Below are 22418 nucleotides of genomic sequence, written 5' to 3' on the forward strand. Positions count from 1 at the left end.
TTTATTAGTAGAAAGTGTACTTGAGCAACCTCAGTTTTAAAGGAATGACCAGTGTGAAGGAACTTGCACGAGCAGTTTGTTATGCTTTTAAAAATCATGTTTTTCAGGCTGTTCTGTAACAATGACACTTTTTAAAACTGGAAAGGCAGAAAATTCTGTGTCTTCCTCACTTGGTCATCTCTCCCACTGGCTCCCCCACTTATCTGGAGGTAGTTCAGAGAAGGCTAGAGCATCACGTGTTTTATTTCCCAGGGTTTACCTTTGGAAGACTCTGATGGATTGCTCATGACTGTAACAAATTCTAATAATTTTCCTGCATTTTTTTTTTTTTTTTACTGGGACCTCTTCTGAGTAACTCAGGCGTCCCCATGCTTCAAGGTATGAATTTGCCTACAGCTGTGGTCATACCTCCCTTCCAAAAGTGTCTCAAATACAGAACCTTTGAAAATGAAGCATATAGACTTAGACACCACCTGTGAAAAGTTTTGTTTTTGTGACCTGTCTGTTATCACACATATTTAGGTGACACAAACATGGACAGAATTCAGTTAAAGGGGACAACGATCAGTGCTCTGAGCGATCACGTTGTCCTTTCCCTTTCCTGCAGTCTCCTGTCCCATTGTGCATCTCCCAGCTTTTGCAACACGGTACACATGCCATTAGCATGCCGCCCTGATTCACTTCCAAGGAGGCTAGGGAAAAAATGGCATTGAATTATTTCTTTAAAGGCTATTGCACTTCTGTCCACAAGGTTCCTAAATTAAAAAATATAAGGGACCTTATCTCTAGTATGCCGCAATCTCTGAGTGCTTGGTCTGCAACCTTTTGTATGTCTTCTAATAACTGGTATGGTTTTCTGGATTAATTTTGTCTAGAAATTCATAGGCATCATCAACATGCTGCAGTTACTGTTCTGCAGTAAATGGACTTGCCAAAAGGCACTTCCCATGTTAGCAGAGGGAGGTTTCCTCTCATCAAATGAAAATTTAACCGGAGAGCGCCATCAGGCCTTCCCTTGATGCACGCACAAGGGGAAGCGACTCCTGTGTCCACCAGAGGAGGACAGTGGCACAGTTTGGTTAACATGCCTCCCTCTTCTTCATTCAGACTGGAAACTTGTCCAGGCTTGCTGCAATCAGCACCTTTAGGGGAGGAAGAGTCTCAGCTCCATGCAGAAAGAGTTTGGCTATTGATCATGGTATTGCTAGGTGGATTTTAGTCATCAGGACCATTTACAACACAACTTGCAGTTGTACAAAGAGTAAGTGACAGGCAGCAATAGAACGGAGGCCAAGGACTTCAGGCCTCTATTTCACATCAAGAGCACGGAGCTTTTAATTACTCATCTAGGCTGGCAGGAGTGCCATGCCCATGAACCTGTTTATCAAGTTGACTAATTAATGTATTTGTTTCTGAGTGTTCCAGTGTCAACGTTAGTCACCCTATGAGCATTTGTAACAATAGTGGGACCAGGCAACACCCAAGGTCACTCCAAACTTAACAGATGAAAATACATTCTTAGTGTGCTTTCCACTTGCTGTCACTTTTCTCACTCTTCCCAATTTGAAGCTGAGTGAGAGCTGCTTCCAGGAAAATAATCAGGATCCTCGCAGATGATGTGTTTTATCCTGGTATACACCAAAGACAAAGACACATGCTAATTTTTGAAAATTAAATGCAGAAAACAATTCTACTTATTTTTCAGTTTTCAGGGGTATCCCATTTCTCTCTCTCTCTCTCTCTCTCTTTTTTTTTTTTTTTTGTAATTTTACATACAACCTCATTTTTCTTATCCTTCCCTATAAATCAGTATTTCATCATTTTCAAACTCATATGGATAAAACATCATTCTGGATGACTTATTTTATTAGTACGACCAACCCTAGAGATGGTTGTTTATGATACAGTTATGCCTAGGCTTTCAGTTGCCTGAATCTTAAAGGAATAATTTTTAAAGACCTTAATATGAAGTGTTCCTATTAAAGCTGGTGATAATACAAATAATGTGAGGCTAAGATGAGTTCTCACATATTTAATTACTATAATATGAAGTAGGAAGTCAGTGACAAAAAAACAATCCTTACCTTTGAGTAAAGAGAGGCTTTATCTCCATTTTATTTGAGTAATGAATGCTGTAAAGAAATACCATTTCTGCATCATCCATTTAGGTGACTCTTCTCTATCTGCTTTTATAGAGTTTATATAAGAAACGGTTTTCATATATTATATATTGTACTGCCAACCTGGGAGTAGAGATGCCTTGAAAACCAAGTATCTGCAGTTCTGAAATCCATGTGCACCATTTGATATAATTTGCCAAATAGACCAGGACAATTAAATCACTCAAGTAGTTCATTTGGAATCCCCTTCTGGAGTATAAATAAACACTTTATTCTGCCCATCTGTATCTTACATTGACAAAGAAATTTTGCTGACAGCTCTTTTAAAAAATACTTTATAATTGTTGTACTCCTGCTTTTTGCTATTCTTGTAAACACTTCCTGAAAGAGCTATAATCTAAAACGCTGGCCAAATTGAATCAACGGCGCTTTTAAGCAGATCCTGTTTTCTACCCAAGAGACCGTATTTCAGCAACGATCCTGTTTCTCTTCTTCCATTCCCAAGGTGTTGTAAAGTTTGCCTAATAGTCGTGAACCATTGGGGAAAAAAATGCCTTAGAACTGTGAGGTCTCATTGTTCATGTCATGGCTAAGAAATTCAAGCAGCATTTCCAAGCATTCAGAAAGACTTGGGTTTATTCTGATGCATCCTTCATTCTTAAGACTAAAACTTCAAAAAAAATCACTTATTATTTTGCCTTAAGAAGTCAGCAAGTATTTAATGCATACTTTAGGCAGACCTCTTCCAAATGGGTGTCCCTTTTTATCTGGGCACTGTTTTCTTTCCCTCATTACGAGTGAGCAGTAAACAGCAGAGCAGAGAGTCTCTTCACTTTATTCCTTTCCACGCAGCTTAGTCAAGCTACAGAAGATGGAAGAATGAACATCTTTCTCTTTAATGTTTTATAATTGTGCTGTTTTTGATATAGCAGTTCTTAATCCTATCATTTTCATAATAGTATCTGGTGGTGGTGGGGTTGGTGGTGTTTGTTTATTTGTTTGTTTGTTTGTTTTTCTGTTATGAGCCATGTAAGCCACTTTTTTTTAGTAAAGGACGAATGATATATTGTCCTGTTGTGGCATTGACAAAAGTGAGCTGGGAATTTAGTTACATAGCACACCACCTGTGTGCACTACTTGTGCCGTACGTGCAATGCCAAAGTCACGCAGAATGTGTATGCGGATTTTCCTGCCACTGCAGAGAAACCACAAGGGAAGAAAAAACGCAAGGGAAACAAAATGTCACCCCATATAAAATTACAAAATAGAAATAACCAGAAATAATCAGCTTCTCTATGGGTCAGATGTTGGAAACACCGTTTCCAGTGAATGCACATTTAAGGAATACCAGCATTAGGTGTGCATATAACGGAGGTTGATGAGATTAACCTAACCTAAGAAAATCCAGCACTGTCCTTCTCAAAAGAACATGTGCAGTTACTGTCTAGAAAATGGCATGCTAACAACACTGAGCTGTGTTGATTCTCCTACCTATTCACACATGCAGATACACGTTTAAGAGATGTCAAAACACCCCAAGATTAGGCAAGGTCCAGATGATGGCAATGTGTGTTCTTAACTCACTTTCAACCTGTGTGTATCACAGGACTGGAACTGAAGTTGTTATCCCACAGGACCCCTGCTTCTTCCAAAGCAATATAAAAAAAAAAAAAAAAATGTTTATTGTGCAATATATGACTCTTTCCAAGGCTTTATTTACTATACACCAGTACATCCACACCTAGTGTGAATTATGAACTATGAATTTACAGCACAGACCATACACACTCACAAGTGAATCCTCTTCCTGAAACCCAAGACTTAGACAGCTACCCACCAAGTTAAATTTTACATGTTAATCAGAAGAAGCCTAGGAAATCAAGGTATTTCCTTCCTGAGTAGAAGTCTTGCTTAAAACAGTGAAATAACCTCAGAAGAAGTGAAAACAGCACTGAGCACTGTTCCGAAATGCAAAGCATGTCCTAAGCCTTTACAAGTGGCTTCCAAGGGCCTGGTTTGTGAAGGTGGCTTTAAGTTACCCTTAACACATGGAGTCTAGGGATTCGGGCTGTTTGTGCTCTAACAGCCAGCCAAACCCAGAACCTCTGAATATTTCACAATGTCCTTTTGCATTTCCAGGGCCATTTATTCTAGGAAGAAATAGGCCTCTGAAGCCACTAAAACAATTTGAGAATATCCCAGTAGAAGAATAGCTTGTATTGAAGCCGAAGTTTTTCTTTTTGGTTGAAGCAGACAATTAGATCAGTAAATTTAGTGTTGTTGTTACCAAAAAAGGAAGATTAAATTGTATTACTATACAGTCACAAGAAGAATATTGTTTAATTTCTATCTAATTCATATGGAATTGCCATGAAAAGAGTGGAAGTCAGGACTAATTATAGGCATTTTTACATGGAAGTCTTCACTTTTAACAATTCCAAATGCAATACACTTGCACTGCTGGGGAACCCCACCCTATCTGGGCTCTTGTAACACTGCTCTGACTTCTCATGACACAATTAAAGCAGCTCTTAATTCAGGTCTGCAGAATATTTAACATACACATCCTAATCATAACTTTTCATACTGCTCTGATGCTTTTTTTCACCTTCATGCCATGCACCTTTTTATGACCTTTTACTCATCCTCAGCTTGTAGTTTCTCATGCAATTGAAGTGAGACATGCCTATTTTTAGCACTTAAAAATATTCTAGGAACTACAAAACTGTTTGTCATCTCTATTGGTAGAGCCTGATAGTTTTCATTTGTTAGTTAGTTGAAAATAACATGGAATTCAGTTATCTTTTTGTTGTTGATAAGGTTTACATTTTTTAGATAATTTCTGCCTTGACTTCACGCTGCTGCTTCCCAACAGGCATACCCCCTGACCTTGCTTTGCACAGCAATAAGTGGACATCTTTTTTAATTACCTTTTGGTTACAAAAGAGTAGTTGTAATCATTATGATTGTACTTCTACTTAATGTGTAATAAAGCTGAAAGGATGCTGTCATTTTTATATCCACACTTCAGTAAGAGGCGGATAACTTCACTTAGCTCTCTCTCACGTGTGCTCAGCACTATTTCAGGTAAAACGGCACATTGGAAAAACAGCACAATAAAGCTGATAAATCTCTGTAATATGAACAAAAACTTTTTTTCCCATTAGATGTCTATCTTTCTACACGGAATTTATGTCTGAAAGGAATGCAGCTATAATATTTTCCATTAACCTATCCTGCTGCTAAACCTTTCTTGGCAAAGATTATGATACGGTAAAGCAACTCAATTGCTTTCTTGACAGATTGTTCCAATAATAATGTAGAGGGGAAAAAAGAAAAAAGAAAAAAAAAAAAGGAAAAAAAAAAAACCTCTTTATTTCAGTAATGAGATCTAGGGGGAAAAGAAGTTTTAATCCTTTTTTGCTTTGACAAGCTGCAAACAGAACACCAAATGGGATGTATTTAATAAATAAACACTGCAAAGTCTCTGATCCACCTACAGCCAAGTCCTTACTCAGCCTTCTCTTACTGAAGTCATTTGGAATCCAGTCAAGTGCAGATAAAGAGCTCATTTCATTTTTGGATCCAAGCTGAGTATTAGTACATCCAAACTAAGTTAGGAACCTGGCAGTGTGGAGAGGTGGGAGTGTGAAAGGACAGAGAAGCTTTGCTTTTGTACTTTTCTAGGCTCTCTCCTCTTGTAATCAAGTCAAGTTAGAACAGTCTGTATTTACCTACAGTTGCCTCTTGGTAACTTAGAGAGGCTGCTCTAGAATCTGGGTGTATCTGGGCTGCAGCTGCACTCTTGACACAAGATTCCTAAGATTCCTAAGTGTCACAGGATTCCCAACAATCTTCTTCCACAGAGTTAACTGGAATAGCTACGTGAGGATACCCTATAAACAAGGTAGAGTCCCTGGTGTACATGCAATTGCTTGCCTGAAAACATACAATAATACAGCACGGGTTGATTATGAATCCCAAACGTAGGCTTTAAAATCCATTCTGCACAGTTCAGTATGATTGTGCAGCAAAGCAAAAGTTTTAGCTGCTGGATCTGATACTCTTCTGGAGTCACGGATCAGGAATTACAGCATAAATGGAATTGCATAAGCATTCAACTGATATCTAAGTCATGGAAGGCTTGGGCTCATATAGTCCAAACACATTACATTAATAATTAATATTTTTAATTGTATTTTGAATAAAACACTGTCTACAGATCTTCTGTCACTGGTTCCTAATCAGCAAACCTAAAGTTTTGGAATCGCTTGCATTAATGACTGAGCGAAGCGAGAGAAGCATTTGAAAGCAAGCAAGTATCCAGGGCTACAGATTGACTGCAGCAGATGCCTGAGGATCGGACAGCTGATAATATACTTTACTGTGCTTCAGTGCATTCACTGGTACAATCAAGGGTACCTCTTGACCTTGATTTTACAATGTAATGTTTTAACCTTAGAGCACTGCACAAAAATAGAAGCAGCAGCACTACAAATCCTGACCTTTTAGTTGAATATCCTGTTTTAGAGGGATACCAGAACTCAATCAAAACTGCATACATGTAAATGCCTGCTATTATTATCACTGTATAGTGCCTAAGCTACTTTACATTCCAGGTTATATAGGTTATTCTTCTACTTTTTTTACATGTGTGGTCTCACAGACGTATTTCAGTGAGGATTGCTCCATCATGCACTAAATAGTTCTTTTAAGTGTTGTACAGACCACCAAATATTAGTGCATTTCAACACCTTTCACACCAGTCAACAGATGTAACAATTGTCTCAGTGGTACAATTGCCTTGGTGATAAAAGGAAATAGCACTAGACATTAAAATATTCAGAGCAGTTTGGAGCCAATAGTTTATTCTATAGACTGATTTAAAAATAAAAGAACAGAAAAAAAAAAAAAAAAGTGGGATTTTTGGTTTGGTTTGGTTTGGGTATGTTTGTTTTCTCATGTCAAAGAGCACACGTCAGAGAATACTCTGAGGCATCTTCCCACTGTATCTCAGACTGCCACCCTGGCTGTTTGGTGTGTGGGACACAACCTCATGGTGTCTTTATATGTAGGTTTTATCTTCCTGTTCTCATATGACATTGATCTTCTGCTTCAGGCATTTGCCTTAATTGAGTCCTCAAGACTTCTGACCTCCTTCATACCTCGTAAACGCTAACTTTTTTATTCCACAGATCATTCTGAATAACCAATTTAATGTAATTTAAAAAAAATGTTGCACGCTTAAATTACCTGTCTGGATAATGAAGCCATCTGCATCACCAGTGAAAAATCAATTTAGTCACTCACTTGAAGTATTTTAAACTCTAAAGATGCAACGGAATCATTGAGTACATGTAATAATGTCAGGGCCATGAGTGTACTAATAGAGTTTAATTGCTTTGACCAGCTTTTCGTGATGCCTCCACCCCCAACTCTGCTGATGGGCCCTGGTGCCCCACTTAAGCTCAGCCCTGGGCCTTCAACCCCTGCCTGAGCTGTGCGGTGGGCACGCTGGTTCAGCCCCACGTTCAGCCGTGGTGCAGCTGTACCCATGCCTGGCCACTGATGGACCTCCTTGACCCGAGCCCTGACTATCTTCTTGGCTTGATCCCAGCCCTGCCTTTGCCAGGGGCAATCACCAGCCTGCATCTCACTCTGCTGCCACTGACCCTGATCTGCAAATTGATTTCCTGGCATCATCTCAGACCTGCCTGCTCGTTATGAGCGTGTCCATCATGTGGACTCCTGGCTGACCCCAGCTGCCATCCCTGGCCTCCCCTGTTTGTGTGCTGTGGGGCTGGGCCCTGCCTCACCACCTGGTAATCACGCTTGGCTCCTGGCTCCCCACACCACAAGCTGTCCCCCCCGGGTCCCTGACAAATAATACATGCATTGCTGCACTTATGTTTATACATCTCTAAAAATATTTACAGAGTGTTTTTCAGTAGTTTTCCAGACATATTTAAGGGTTTTATTTTCTTCGGAGAAATAGGAAGATGATTGTGTAGCTGGACTCCATAGTTTACAAAGGAAGTTCTTTCTGCCTGACTCTAAATGGGGATATCTGTGCAATAGTCATGAGCTAACTACTCATTCTTATATTATTACATACGTTAAATAAGTATTTCTTTGAAATCTCATCAGCTAACTATAATAAATCAAAGTAAGCCTCAGGAATCACTCAGTAGGATTACTTCTCTTCAACTAGAATAATTTTACCCTAGAAGACTGCATATAGCTAATTTAGAACAGACACACTGTTCAAGAAAATGGATATATGAGCCTAGGAAATAATTTGGCCATGTAGCCTGAATACAAATATGAATATTTTATAAAAGAAGCAAGTAGATCTTTGCTTTTATCTGTTGCATCGCCCAGGAGATGATGTGTTCTAGATTTCAGAAGGCTCATAAGATGACCACTGATTCTTACTGAACTGTCATTTACATGGGTAAGTATTAACCAGAATCAAGCCTTCCTTTTCCCTATGCAACAACTGATTTCACTGGGTGTTTTATCAAACCCCTTTCAAAGACCAATTAACTGTGTGTTAGGTTTTGTTTGTTTGTTTGTTTTAAAGAAATAAATATATATATATAGCTGAACTAAAGACTTTTTTTTTTTTTTTTTTTTTCCAGTAACAGATGATTATCTTTTTACAGAAGTATTTTGTGGATGTTGCTGACCCACTGGGCTTATACGACATAAAATATGCTTCTCTTATGTGACACTGTAGTACAGAACATTATAAAGAATCTATTGATCTTAGCAAGATAATGTTGCTTGCCAATCTTTAAAAACAAGTATTTTCTGCCTTTGTTTTTCTTTTACCGTTGGAACCATCAGAATTAAATTTACTGCAGAGGCTAGGACAAAAAAAAAGTATAATATCCAAAGGTAGAACTGTGTGTGTAAAGATAGCTGTTTATTCCTGCTCTGCTATATTATCCTCCAGTCAGGCAAAATGGTTGGGATGGGGGGAAAGAAACAGGCAGCAGCTACCACTTGTTCTGAATCTGTTGAGGTCAAGTTGTTTTCAGCTAAGCTGTACTCCAGGAGCTGTTTCTCTTTTGAATACTTATAATCCAGTGATTATTTTGGGTATCTTTGGTTTTGAAAAATTCCTCATGCAAAAGGAAACAAGATTTCCTTTAAAAATAAAAATACATGGTTGAGAAGCAATGGCAGTTGCTTGGCAATGAAAACAGTTTTCTGCCAACATACCCAACTATTTGGAAGAAAACAATGCACGAACATCGCTTGCAAGGTGTGATTTGTTGTTTTATTTGGTCTTAAAATGATTGGTTTCTGCATCCAACACTTCTAAGAACTGCCCGCATTAGGTCGGTTTATTCATTGCTGAAACGGTGGATTTACCTTCAACAATTACTGTACTTGAGCTCCTTTTAATATTGTTACTCAGAAGTTGTTGTTGAGGATTGGAATTTTTGGACAGAACTAATACAGTGGAGAAGTCTGGAACTTAGATAAACTTTTCTTGCACATAAGAAAAGTAAAGACTTTGTACTTCTACCTTGCTTTATGAATACCTTGTTTTCTAGAGGAAATACTGCCTGAGCCAGAAACAGCTGTCAAGCCTCTCACTTTTGTTCTTTAACTGCAAGACTATCCTTTGCCCAAATATCAGAGAAACCTGCAAAACAAGAATTGCAAGCTTCATTAAGATATAATGAGCCAAATTAATTCTTGAGGTAAGTACAAAAAACAAATGCTGTTAAAAGAGACTTATCTGCTGGGGGAAGATTTCATCCACTATAACAAAAAATAGCTTAAAATATCCTTTATCATAAGAAAATTGGAACTGTATTTGAGGCAGTAGACTTACAGACGATGATCAAGTGATTTGTCACCAGCAATAACTCTTTGTGAGTAATGCATTTTCACTCATAGTTGCACCCTATTCCCATTTCAGCTTAGGGAGAGTCCATTATACGATTTGAAATAAATAAAACAGTTTTGATTTCTTCAGGGGAATTTACTTACTGTATCAGTCACAAAACTTCGTATGGCAGTAAGCCTATGGATTACTGCTAAGATTAAGTTTGGGATTTCCTAGCCTCATGGACAGCACCAGAAGTAAAACCAGCAAAACACAGGAAAAAGTTAGCAAAGTTACTACAATTGTTTTGTCAGTCTAAAATTCCTGAGTCATAAAGACTCATACAGAAGCCAGGTTCTAAGAAAAAAAAAAAAAAAAAAAAAAAAAAAAGTCAATAAAGATTTGAGGATGTATGATTTTCCTTCTTTATTTCTTCTCTTTGTGCAATGTATTTTTTTTAATGCGGTGTAGGCACACCCTTGTTTCAGAAACTGTAAGCACTTCTTTAATAACAAACATATTTTTTCTTCCATTTATCACCTGTAGGAATTAAAATTAAAAGTAACATCTATTTGTGAGGAAACCAAAGGCCATGAAAATTAAACTTAAATATGATGGTAAAGATTTTCAAAACTCTTTAGTGGAAAGAAACATTATTGTGATTTCAAAGCTTGCTGATAGTGCAGAAGTTTTTACAGTGTTGTAAAACAAATGCCACAATGAGAGTTGGCAAAAGTTACAGTAAAACAGTAGTGTAATGTACAGGAATTCTGAAACAGAAGTAGGCCTGAAAGGCTCACCCCCTTATCAGACCAGAATGCTGATGCTGTGATGTAAAAATACAGCACAGGAAACACAAATACAACCTAGTCATGTAAAAGCCCATCTGAAGTGAACCACACGTAACTGCATGGAAGGGAACACATACATCGCTACTCATATTCTAATAAAACAATCCTAACCACGGTGATACAAAGATAGGCAGCTTGAGGAAAGGTCAGTCCAAAGTTTTGTTGCCACGTTCAGCCCCACACCCACACTTTAAGCTCTAACGCGTGGTGGGAGATCCTGCAGCGGACCCGTAGGTGGGGAGGACATTTCAGAAGCTTACAGTTGGGGAATTTTCAACAAATTTATGATGAACAAATAGATGGCTTGATTATGATACTGCCCGTGTTACACTCCCCAGAACGTTCACAAGTGGTTCTGGTGTATTTGGTTCCTAGTTCGTAGGGCAAAGGGAAAGCATTTGTGGAAAAAGAATCTTAGGTGAATACTGAATAGTAGTATCACTTATGAGATTTTTGAGAGAGATTTTAGATCGTTTATTGATTCGATGATTCATCCAAAACAAAACAAAACAAAAACTTTTGTTGTTGTTGTAATGCGTTAGAAAACAACAGCGGCTGTTAACGGACGGGGCTGGAGGCTCCCCGTCCAGGCCGCCCCCCCCCGAGCCCGCCGTGTCCGGGCGCCGCGTCCTCCATTTCCTCGCGCTGCCGCCAGCCCCGCAGCCCCGCCAAGATGGCCGCCTCTGCCGGGCGGCGCCTCCCGCCTCGCGCCCGGCGCTCGGGGCTGCCCGGGCAGGGACGGAAACCGTGCGGGGAGCGGCGGGGAGGCCGCCGGGGGGCGCGGGGAAGCTCCAAAGGGGCCGGGAAGAGCGGGGCTGAGGAGGAGGCGGCGGGGACGGTCAGCTCGGCGGCCGCGGGGCGCTGAGGGGCGCGGGGCCGCGGGGTGCGAGGCGGGGCGGGCCCCGCTGTGCCGCAGCGCCCCGCCAGGGGCCGCCTGCCCCCCTCCCCCCCACACGGAGCGCGTCACGGGAGGCGGGCCCCTCCCCCCTTCCGCCCGCGCCGATTGGGCGCCCGCGCTCGCGACGCCGATTGGCCGCTGGGGGGGGGAAGCGGGCCGCGCCCATTGGCGGAGAGGGGGGCTCCGCCGGGCCGTGCGCAGAGTAGTAGGGAGGGGCGGGGGGAGCGCGCGGGGCCGTGTGCAAGCCGCGTGTGGCGCAGCCAGAAGGGAGCGGAGCGGGCGGGCAGAGCAGCGCGGCCTCTCCTCGGCGCCTTCCCTCGGCGCCCTCCGTCCGCCGCCAGCCGCCGCCGCAGCGCGCCCGGCAGCCCGCGGGTAACGGCCGGGCCGGGGGGGAGGCCCCGGGAGCGGGGGATGGCGGCGGAGGGCGAGGGGATGGCGGCGCTGGCGCACTCGGGCCTAGCGCGGGAAAGCGGGGCCGGGCCGGGCCTGGGCGGCGGGGCGGGGGGGGAAGGGAAGGGGGTAAAGGGGGGGGTCTGTGGGGGCTGGTGCGGGTCTGTGCGGGTCGGGGCCGCTCGGGGAGCGGGGCCGGGCCAAGGGCTGGGCGCGGGGCGGCCTGGGCCGCACCTCTGGGCCGAGGTCCTACGGCAGCCGTGTGCCCCGGCCGGGCCGCAGGGAGAACGGGGGCCGGGGGGGCGCTGGGAGGGCCGGGGGAGGAAAAGAGGGGAGCGGAGGGGAGGGGGGGGACGGGAGGGAAGGGAGCGGGAGCGGGGGGAACGGGCCGCGGGGAGACCTCACCCCGGGGGGGGGAGGGGGGGGGAGAGGAACGGTGCGGAGAGAGTTGGGGGGGGGTGCTGGGAAGCGGCTGCACTCAAAGCTCTCTCTCTTTCTCTCTCTTTTCTCAACTTTTCTCCTTATTTTTTTCTCGCCCTCCCGAGCTGAGCCCGGCCGGGGCAGCGGGCCCCCGGCGGCGCGGTGTCGGCGGGGCCTGGGCCCGGGCGCACCACGTGGCCGCCCACGTGCTGGGCCCCGGCGGCGGCTCGGGGCGAGGAGCCGCGGCGGCTGCTGGCCTCCCCCCGGCACGGCCCCGAGCGCGAGCGGGGCCTATAAATGGATAGGAAAAAGGGCCCGCGGCAGCTCCGCGGCGCGGAGTAGTGGAGCTGCGTTCGATTTGAGTGCTCGTCAGGCGTAGTTCTCGAGTAACCGCTGTTACTCATTCAGCATGCAGAGTCGTCACGAGGAATTATTAACTTTAAGAGCGCGTTTTATTTCTGTTGCAGCGCTTAATTAGAGCCCGTGGCTGAAGCCTTAGGGTTGCCTGCTCCGTGTTTTCTTCCTCAGCGCAGACTGGCCTAGAGAAGCAATCCTGTGCCCATCCGAAGTGGAAAGAGTTAAACGAGTTCTCTAGAGTTGGAGGAGAACCTTGCCAGTTACGGGGCTGATCTACCTTTTCTTTTTCCTTAAATGACTTAGTTAACGTCTGGACTAGCTTTTACATGAAGTTTGCACGTTGCTGATACTGCATTCTGAAGTTCAAAACTTTAAAACAGCCCAGATAGCAGTAAGAATGTAAAGGGGAAGAATGGAATGTGCCGATTTGGTAAATAGCCTGTAGATTGTCACAGCCTGCGTGCTAGCGAGTATGGGTAGGCAGAAAGAACAAAAGTTAATCAAAAGAAGTGTTTTGTAGCTCTGTTGTCAATCTGTAGTCAACAAAGCTATCCAAGAACTACAAGTTGATTCAGATACCTCAATCTTAATGTCTTTCTGACCTGGCTTCTGACCTCACAATAGGGGTCCAAGTTCTTGAATTTTAGTTAATATCCAGAATTCTCAAATCAGGCAGTCAAGTTTGCCTGTGGAATGTAGTGAGGAGATCTGGATTTGATGGCTCAGCTCTCAATTGCTGGAGGTTTTCTTTCTCAAACTGCTTTCTTCTGGAATTGAAGTATTTTTACCTGGTGGTCAAAATACTTAATTATGTATGTTTTCCTTGTGAGAAGAAAAGCTGGAGGCTGAAGCATCACTAATTCTGTGTACGCTACGCAGTCACGGTCACGTGTCTTGAGTTCTGGACTTCCCAAACATTCTTGTTGGGAAATAAACTTCTTTATGGGTAGCATTTATTTTTAAATGAGTAATATTTTGATTGCTCCTTTGAAACAAAATGCTGACACTTCTGACAGTACTCCTTTCTGTTTCTTAATCTCTTGGAAAAGCAGAGCTCTGCCTGCTCTTGCGTGTGTTTTTTGCTGTCTTCAGCCTGGCTGTGGGCTGACTTGTCGCATTCAGGCTTGGTATTGTTTGTTGGTCACCAACAGCCTGGATAGAAATGGCTGACTTCTCAGTCTTTGCCTCCTTGATGCAGCTGATTTGCCAAAGAGCTCTTAAATAAGCATGCTGGTTTTAGCAGTGGGTTCTCTTTAGTCCCTCCTTTGAAGGAGTGAAGTTCTATTAATACCAACTGGATGTGATACTTGTAGATCAAAGGAAGCGTTTGGTAAGTATAATAAATATAATTGCCACTGTTCCATTGGACTTGAACTATTAGCAAGCTGTCAAATTCTAGAGAACTGCTTGTATCTAGAGGTGTCTGAGTTATGTCCTCGCAACTATTTTCTGTTGCTCCCAAAGTTGTCCTCTTCTCTCTGGTTTAGTCTGTCCCCTACATAATCCACTGCTTGTACTGACAGGACCACTCATTCACTTGTCTCCAGGAGACAGTAACTCCTGCTCAGTATTGTGATCTTGGGTGTCCATGACTTCCTGGTTGTAAAATGTGACCGTAAGTGCATGTAAAGATGACAGTTTTTTTTAGTAAATGTATCTAAAATAAAATTAGTGATGGTTCCCTAAATAAGACAAAAGAGAACGTGTTTAGAGTGGGAGACATCAGTTTTATGGTTCTGATCCTTTCTACCTAGCAGTTTCCCATATATGAGAACTCCATTGACATAGCAGGGAGCAGCACAGGTTCTGGCAAAAACACTTAACTGCTGCCTGTGATGAAACTTCTGCTACCTGTTGCATTGATCAGGGTTGCTCAGTAAATTCTAGCTTCGACACGTTACCTGCTTCTGTAGGTTGCAGTCAGATTTCTTTCAGATAGCTGGATTGAGTGTTGTGCGCTGGTGAATTGCCAAGAACTCATTTGTCCTCTCTTTAAAACTCTGGAGGATAGCTTAGGTTCCTCCTGTGAGGAGCCCAAGTTAGTTCTGCTTTTGTCTGTTAGAGCAGGCTTCTTTTTTTAGATGGCACCTAAAGCAAAAGCAATAAAACAGCATTGCAGTGGAGATTAGTGGTAGTTCTTTCCGTCGTCTGGTCTGGATCGGCTACTAAAACAGACTGGGGTATTTCTGAATGTGTGTGAAGACATGATTTAGTAAATAGTTGTAAAGTGATTTATTTCGGCTTCAAAGTCCAGTTAAGGAGGCCTGTACAAGGAGTTCTGGTGAATGTCTGCCTTCGCTCCTTCACAGAAAGGTGTGATTTGAGGCAGCTAGATTTGTGTTTCTCTCAGAGTTTTGGAATCTTATGCTGAGCCACGGCCTCATCTGGTCTGTCTTGCAGAATAATTCTGGAATGTCAGCAGGGGAGGAGTTAGTTTGTGTAATGCATTTGAGCTATGGAAATCATTGATAGATGTGACTGAGAGAAAACAACCTCAACGAGCAGCCTTATCGTAGAAGGCCTATTTAAGGTGGCCTTGATAGATAAAAGGGACTGTTGAGAACTTGTCTGTAATGCCAGTGTGAAGAAGTAGTGACTAACTTGAACTTCAGTGGATTTAAAACTAGTCTTTTTTTTTTCTTTTAAGTAACTGAAAAGTGGTGTCCAAACTGCTTGGAAGGCGTCCATTTAAGGACTCGCTGTATGGAACCAACCTCTTCTGGATATTGTTCATTAAAAGTGTTGGCTTAATCTGAAAACTAAACTCTTACTTTTTTTTTTTTTTAAACAGTTTACATTGTTGAGGAACTTTGTCCTGTATAAGGCTTCTTAGAATGGGAGGGTAAATAAAACTAGTGTCAGCTGACTGCACCTCCAGCTGGTGAACTTGCGTTCAGTTTCAGATCTTCTACACAAAGAACACAGATACTAGACGTAAAAATACTGGTGAATAGAAGTCCAGACAAACGGTTTTGTGCTTTTGTATGCCTAAAATACCTGGAGATGGAGTGCTGTGCTTTATGATCCTATGCTTATGACAGCTGTAGCCTTCAAAGGTCTGTGTGCAGGGAAAAAGCGGGCCTCTGAAGATAAAGGTTGCAAAGTGAATCTTCTGTTCAAGTTGTGCAGAAACTGTTGCTTATTGTCCTCTGGATTTCTTACTCAGTTTGCATAATCCTACTTGGCCAATTTGAGAAATACTAGGGGAAGAGAAACTTGAGTTTTTTGTTTCTTGAAGGAGTGGCTTTAAATAGGAGACAGTTTTGGATCAGATGTAAAACTTGTTTTCAAATTCCTCTGGGGCAGTGAGTGTTGTGCTCTTTGTCCCTTGTGCAGGTAGTGACTGGCAGACAGATGTAGCTGGCTGGTACATCTAGGCATAAAAGCTTCTCCAGTGCATATCTAAAGGAGGTTTAGTTCACCAATAAACCATTTGTCTTTTACCATAGGTTAACCTGGGTGGTTATGTTAGGCACACAGGTAACTGCTGGTGATACTTATTACAGCATGATGTGACAGGATTACCTAGTGCATGGTTCCAGTGATGCTGGAGCTGTTACTTACATCTGTAGAGACGTATTCAGTGCAGCTGAAACTGGTGCTGTACTGTTCCACTCTTGGGACAGCAGTGCAAGGCCTCTTCAATAACACCTTAATGTGCTGACCTGTAAGAGTTGCAGGTTGAGTGGGGACTATGTCCCAACACATAAACCGGAGACCCCATCTTGTCTCATGGAAACTTAAAGCAGCATCAACTATTGTGTCAAGACCAGCTCCTGCAGTCAGCTTTGCCAGTGTTTTTCTTCTGCTGTGTCAACATGGTTGCTATGAAAACAGGCCGAAACAAGAGCACACAGATACCAGCTGCTGCTACCATAGTAGGCAGCTCTTCACCCTTGGGTGTCCTAATAAGTTAGAGACTTTGAGCACAGATGAAGTAGTAAATACCTGCTAGCATGTGAAAAGACTGAGTTATGTATAAAATCAAGAGCTCATAGAAAGTTGTTTTGTTCTTGATGTCTGTTGAAGATCTGCTCGCATCCTTTCATTGCAGAATTTCATTTTAAGAGCAAATATTATCTGATCCAGTTGGAATGTAGATGTGGGATTACAGAAGTAGCCTATTAAGCTTCACGTCTCATGTACTTTAAACTTTCCTGCTTTTATTGTGGTGGGGAGGATTGATGGTCTCTGCAGAAGGCAGCTGGAGAGAAAGGAACTCTTCTGAGGGAAAAGTGACAAAGCTTTTTTAAAGCTTATACTATATCCATTTAAGTTCTTAATGTCAGGATGCTAACTCTGGTTCTTCTTGAGGTTGTGGTGTTATTACTGCTTCTTTTGTGACTCCCTTCAAGATGCTACTCATCCATATTCTTGGTAATTTGAGATGTTTGACAGATGTTCTGCTTGAATAGGCTAGCAGTTCTGGTTGTTACCATTGTTTCATATTTTTATGTGAAGGTGTCCCTATGGGAACATACAAAATAGTCTTTACTATTTTGGTATGCAACTTTTAAAAGTTGTGTGTTTTTTTGTTTTTGCTTTTTTTAAGCATTCTATACCATGATGTTGTAGGGTTATAGGAAGAACAGCCTGGGGATCAGGTACACTAACAAAACATAGGGCTAATGATTCTGCTTCCGTTGAGTTAAGTGTAATGAATTGGGAGAGAGCATATGAAGTATTCAGCTTAATATGTGTATTTATAAACGAGGGCATTTTAAACTTGTCTTCAGGCAGACTTTAAACAATATCCAATTTAAATATTTAACTTGCTCTGCTGTTTATAGTTCCAGAAGCCATGCCTAATTGCTTTATACCTTAGGCAAGCTAAGGTACTGTGTCTGCAGTCTCTTTAACCTATCCCATCCTTGCCACTGCTTCAGTGGTCTGTGGCAGACCGGCTTCCCCGATCAATGAGACGCCTTCCTCCATTCCCCAATATGGGCAAAAGTGGTTTGTACTGTCATGGACAGGCATGCCTATCCGATGTTTCCCTAGCATTCTAAGAATGTTTTCCAAGTTAGCCTTCTAGATATCTGGCAAGTCTCTGATGTCTTTTAGGGAAGCCAAATGTCTTGAGCATTTTCTTCCATGTAAACTGAGGAGTGAAATATGTATCCTGAAATGTAAGTTAATATATTGAAGTGAACTCTGAGAAATGACTATTCTTTAGGTCAGATAACTGCTCTTTATATCATAAAAGAACTAACAGATACTAAGCTAACTCACTCTTCAGGGCTTTAGCTGTAGTATTGCCTACTCTTTAGCTTTTAAAAGGAGCTTTTAGAATGTAGTTTGGTTAGTGAAGAAAAGTAGATGCCAGGTACTCCAACAGAAAGAAATGACTAGGAAGAAACGGAGATAAGTAGCTGGCTTTTGAGTTTAACTGAGTGATGAGAAGAAGGTATTACTGGAGGAGAGCGTGACAGTAAGGCTGTTACGATCATGGGTATGTCTCTTACCTGAGCCTGGGGAGGGAAAGTGTTCTAAAAATGTATTTTATTTTTTTCCCCCTCAGGCAGGTGATCTGCAGCCATGAGCAGCAACGAGTGCTTCAAGTGTGGGCGTACTGGCCACTGGGCTCGGGAGTGCCCAACTGGGATTGGCCGTGGCCGTGGGATGAGAAGCCGTGGCAGAGGTAAGTGATTGCCATGGTTTTCTGCTTAAATATACAGTAAGATGTCTCCAGCTGTCTGTTGTCAGTGCTATGTCAAACTGACTTCAGGTGAGCAAAAGCTGAGACGTAAATTGGTGATAAACTTCCCTGGTTCTTAAGTCTGCATAAGAATTATGCAAGGGCTCCTGAGACTAAACTGGATGTGTCAGTTCAGCTGCCAGTGTCCTTGATTAACTCTTAGGGATTAAGTTAAGAATATTCTTAAGCCTTTTTTTCTCCTGTTACCCATTTCAAGCAGGCTTCCAGTTCATGTCTTCATCTCTGCCGGACATCTGTTACCGCTGTGGTGAGTCTGGCCATCTTGCCAAGGACTGTGATCTTCAGGAGGATGGTAAGTATCACTAAATATTCTATCTCTTCAATTACATGGACAGAGGTCTGTGGTTGAAGAGAAGGCTATTGTTCACTGCTTGCATAATTCGCTGGAAGCAGAGTAAATGTCCTTCATTAGAAGCATGCTACACCTCAGTCTACCAAGGTTTTATAGTCTTGTTTGGTATGTTTTTCTTATTGTGGAAGCCTGCTATAACTGCGGTAGAGGTGGCCACATTGCGAAGGACTGCAAGGAGCCGAAGAGGGAGAGAGAGCAGTGCTGCTACAACTGTGGCAAACCTGGCCATCTCGCTCGCGACTGTGACCATGCAGATGAGCAGAAGTGCTATTCTTGCGGAGAGTTTGGACACATTCAAAAAGACTGCACCAAAGTGAAATGCTATAGGTAAGAGCATCTACTAATACTCAAAAGTTGAGAAGCAGCTGTTAAATCTGTCTGAAAAGCTGGCTTCAAACTGTTGCTTGTGCCTGTACCTGCTACAGTGTGCTCATGAGTGCAGTATTTTTCACCCCCTCCAAGATTCCCTTCTGTGGAGGAAGGGAAAACACGTTGTATCTGAGTTAAAGCCAGTTAGCTTCATACAAGGCTAAACAGGAGAATCATTAGAATGAGGAAAGTCTGGCAATTAAAAATAAGTAAAATCTGTGTTTGCACTGTGGTTTTGGCATACACAGTGATCAGTGTAAGTTGATCAGTTCCTGGTTCATACCTCGTGGAAGAACATGAGAACGCTGAAGCAGAAGAATTGAGTACAGAACAAGTCTTGCATGAAATCAAAGTAGCCAGCACGGTTGGCAGAACAGTAACTTCTCTGGGTGGTTTGGAATCAAATCTTAATCTTTTGATTCTTTTTTTTTGTCTGCAGGTGTGGTGAAACTGGCCATGTAGCCATCAACTGCAGCAAGACCAGTGAAGTCAACTGCTATCGCTGCGGCGAGTCAGGGCACCTTGCACGGGAATGCACAATTGAAGCTACAGCCTAATTATTTTCCTTTGTCGCCCCTCCTTTTTCTGATTGATGGTTGTATTATTTTTCTCTGAATCCTCTTCACTGGCCAAAGGTTGGCAGATAGAGGCTACTCCCAGGCCAGTGAGCTTTACTTGCCGTGTAAAAGGAGGAAAGGGGTGGAAAAATCAACTTTCTGCATTTAACTACAAAAATGTTTATGTTTAGTTTGGTAGAGGTGTTATGTATAATGCTTTGTTAAAGAACCCCCTTTCCGTGCCACTGGTGAATAGGGATTGATGAGTGGGAAGAGTTGAGTCAGACCAGCAAACCCTCTCTGGGTTACATGGAAGCGATTCTATGCAGGAAGAAAGAAATTCTGGAAGTGTCTTAAACTTCCTCATAACTTTAATTTTATTACAATGGCCTTGGATTGTCTGACCTCAGTAGCTGTTAACACCAAGTAATATCTGTATCAGGCCCTACCTAGAGCATATAGCTGAGTGGGAGTAAATAAACAAGATGCACATGCCTGTTAATGGCCATGAGAGAGAGAGAGAAATCAGGAATAAACTTAAAATAACAGTAATTCAGTCAATGAATGTTCATGTTGGAGATGCAGAACGTAATGGGAAGCTTTTGAATAAATACTTCAAAGTAAATCTGAAACCCAGACATCAGTGCTCATAGCATATACAATTTGGAGCTATTCAGGAGTTGCAAATAAATGCATTTTCACAGAAATCAAGATGTTATTTTTGTATACTATATCACTTAGACAACTGAGTTTCATTTGCTTGTAATCAGTTTTTAAAGTAAGATGGTAAAAGCAATTGAAGTCCTAGAACATAGAAAATGTAATTTTAAACTATCAATAAAGCTGGAGGAGGAAGGGGAGTTTGGCTAAAGTTCCTTTTGTTTATTTTTGGTTTTCATGTACACAGTGCAAAATAACATATTAAAAAGGGGTATGTGGAGGTGTAAAAAGTTCAGTTTGGACTTCTCTTTTGTTCTATCTTATGTTAAGTTTCCATCCTGTAGCATCAGACTGTCCATACACTGAGTATGTAGGCCTTCCAGACTATTGCTGATCTGCCTCTGGTGTATGTGAATGGTTTGTTCTCATGGGGGGCTTGCTACATATCTTAGCTGATGCTGATAAAGCACTTCTTCCACTTTGAAGTTGTCAAAGGCACATCACTTGTTGGATGTACAGCACATTTCAAATACAACCTGGAGTAGCTTATTAATGTGCTAGCAGTATTTCAGCCTTCACCATTGTGGGCCTTGATGCCCTTCTTGTAGTGAGGGGCCCAAAACTGAAAACGATACTCCACCTATGAGCAGGCCTCACCAGGGCAGAGCACGGGGGGGCAATCACCTCCCTGTTCCTGCTGGCTGCACTACTCCTGACACAAGCCAGGATGCCGTTGGCCTTGGCCACCTGGGCATACTGCTGGCTTATGTTCAGGCGAGCATCAATCAGCAACCCCAGGTCCTTTTCCTCTGTGCAGATTTCAAACCACTGCCCTGAGCCTGTAGTGCTGCATGGGGTGGTTGTGGCCAAAGTGCAGGACCTGGCACCTGAGTAGCAAACTCAGGCTGAAAATTTGAAAGCCTGTAGAAGTCTGAGCTGCGTTTCGGGGAGAAAGGGAGAGCAGGGAAAAAACATTTTTAATAAAAGTACTAAGCACTATGTAAACAGCCCGGATCACTTGACTGACATCCTGAGTGGGATTTTAGAAAGGCTGCGCTGATAATACTGCTGAGAGGGATGGAAGGAAGCTGGTGAAAGCTACTTGGAAGCATGTAAAATGAATCCTCTTGCTACTTGGAGCAGTACAAAATCCAAGTACTTGCTTCTGTCTGACAAATGCAGAGGGCATTTCTGGAGAGTGCAAAGCCCAAATGATGTGGTGAGAGCTGCTGCAGGCTGCTCATGCCTTGGCGGGCTGCCCTCAGCCATGCTGTGTGCTGAGCAAAGCCTGTCCTCTTGTGAAACTGAGGCATGGGGAAGGTGTTCTGGCCTCACGGTTTTCATTTTACTTCTAATTGCTGCTATAAAGAATGAGTGCACTTTGAGCCTCAGCCTGCCCAAACCCTTATAAACTCCGTGGTTGGAGCAGGCAGGCTGCCTTGGGGTCGCCTGAGCTGCGCACAGTGCTTGTCCTGTGACAGCATCACACACCTACAGCCACAGAGCTTTGGGGTTTTATTATTACAAAGGCCTGAAAGCCTCTGGGACTTAGCCTGTAGCTTTGTATGCGTATGTACATAAACACAGGCGTGTCTGTGTGTGCGTGAGGGCTGCCAGTGCTTCCTGTGCAATTCAGTGACTTGTGAAGGTCTTGCAGCTACGGCTTCTTTAGCACTCAGCTGCTTAAATCTCGGTTTAACTAAGCCTTAACGTGGTCCCAGTTTTCAGGGGGAGCAAAGCAGTACGGCAATCGCGCTGTTTTGAAACGCGCAATGTGGCGCCGGGAGGCTCGGGGCCTGCAGCGCCGCGCTCCCTCAGCGCCTCACACTGGGTTGGGCGGGGAGGGGGGGGCGCAGCCCGTGGCGCGCAGGCGCAGCGCGGC

General features: G+C 43.0%; 1 protein-coding gene across 4 annotated transcripts; it reads left to right on the plus strand.

Moving 5' to 3' along the window:
- The first annotated feature begins 11924 nt into the window (after positions 1–11924).
- On the plus strand, positions 11925–20736 carry CNBP (CCHC-type zinc finger nucleic acid binding protein). Of its 4 annotated transcripts, none has more exons than XM_082768363.1 (5): positions 11925–12084; positions 18401–18520; positions 18795–18890; positions 19079–19277; positions 19759–20736. In XM_082768363.1, the coding sequence occupies exons 2-5, from the start codon at positions 18418–18420 to the stop codon at positions 19874–19876; spliced, it is 516 nt and encodes a 171-aa protein (XP_082624489.1). In that variant the 5' UTR covers positions 11925–12084; positions 18401–18417; the 3' UTR covers positions 19877–20736. The 4 variants fall into 4 exon arrangements, with proteins under 4 accessions (XP_082624489.1, XP_082624488.1, XP_082624491.1 ...); XM_082768362.1 differs by having other exon boundaries at positions 18795–18889; positions 19075–19277; XM_082768365.1 differs by having other exon boundaries at positions 18798–18890.
- Positions 20737–22418: the final 1682 nt, after the last annotated feature.

The sequence above is a fragment of the Aythya marila genome (genome assembly GCF_965140915.1).
Source record: "Aythya marila genome assembly, chromosome: 10".
NCBI classification, from domain to species: Eukaryota; Metazoa; Chordata; class Aves; order Anseriformes; family Anatidae; genus Aythya; species Aythya marila.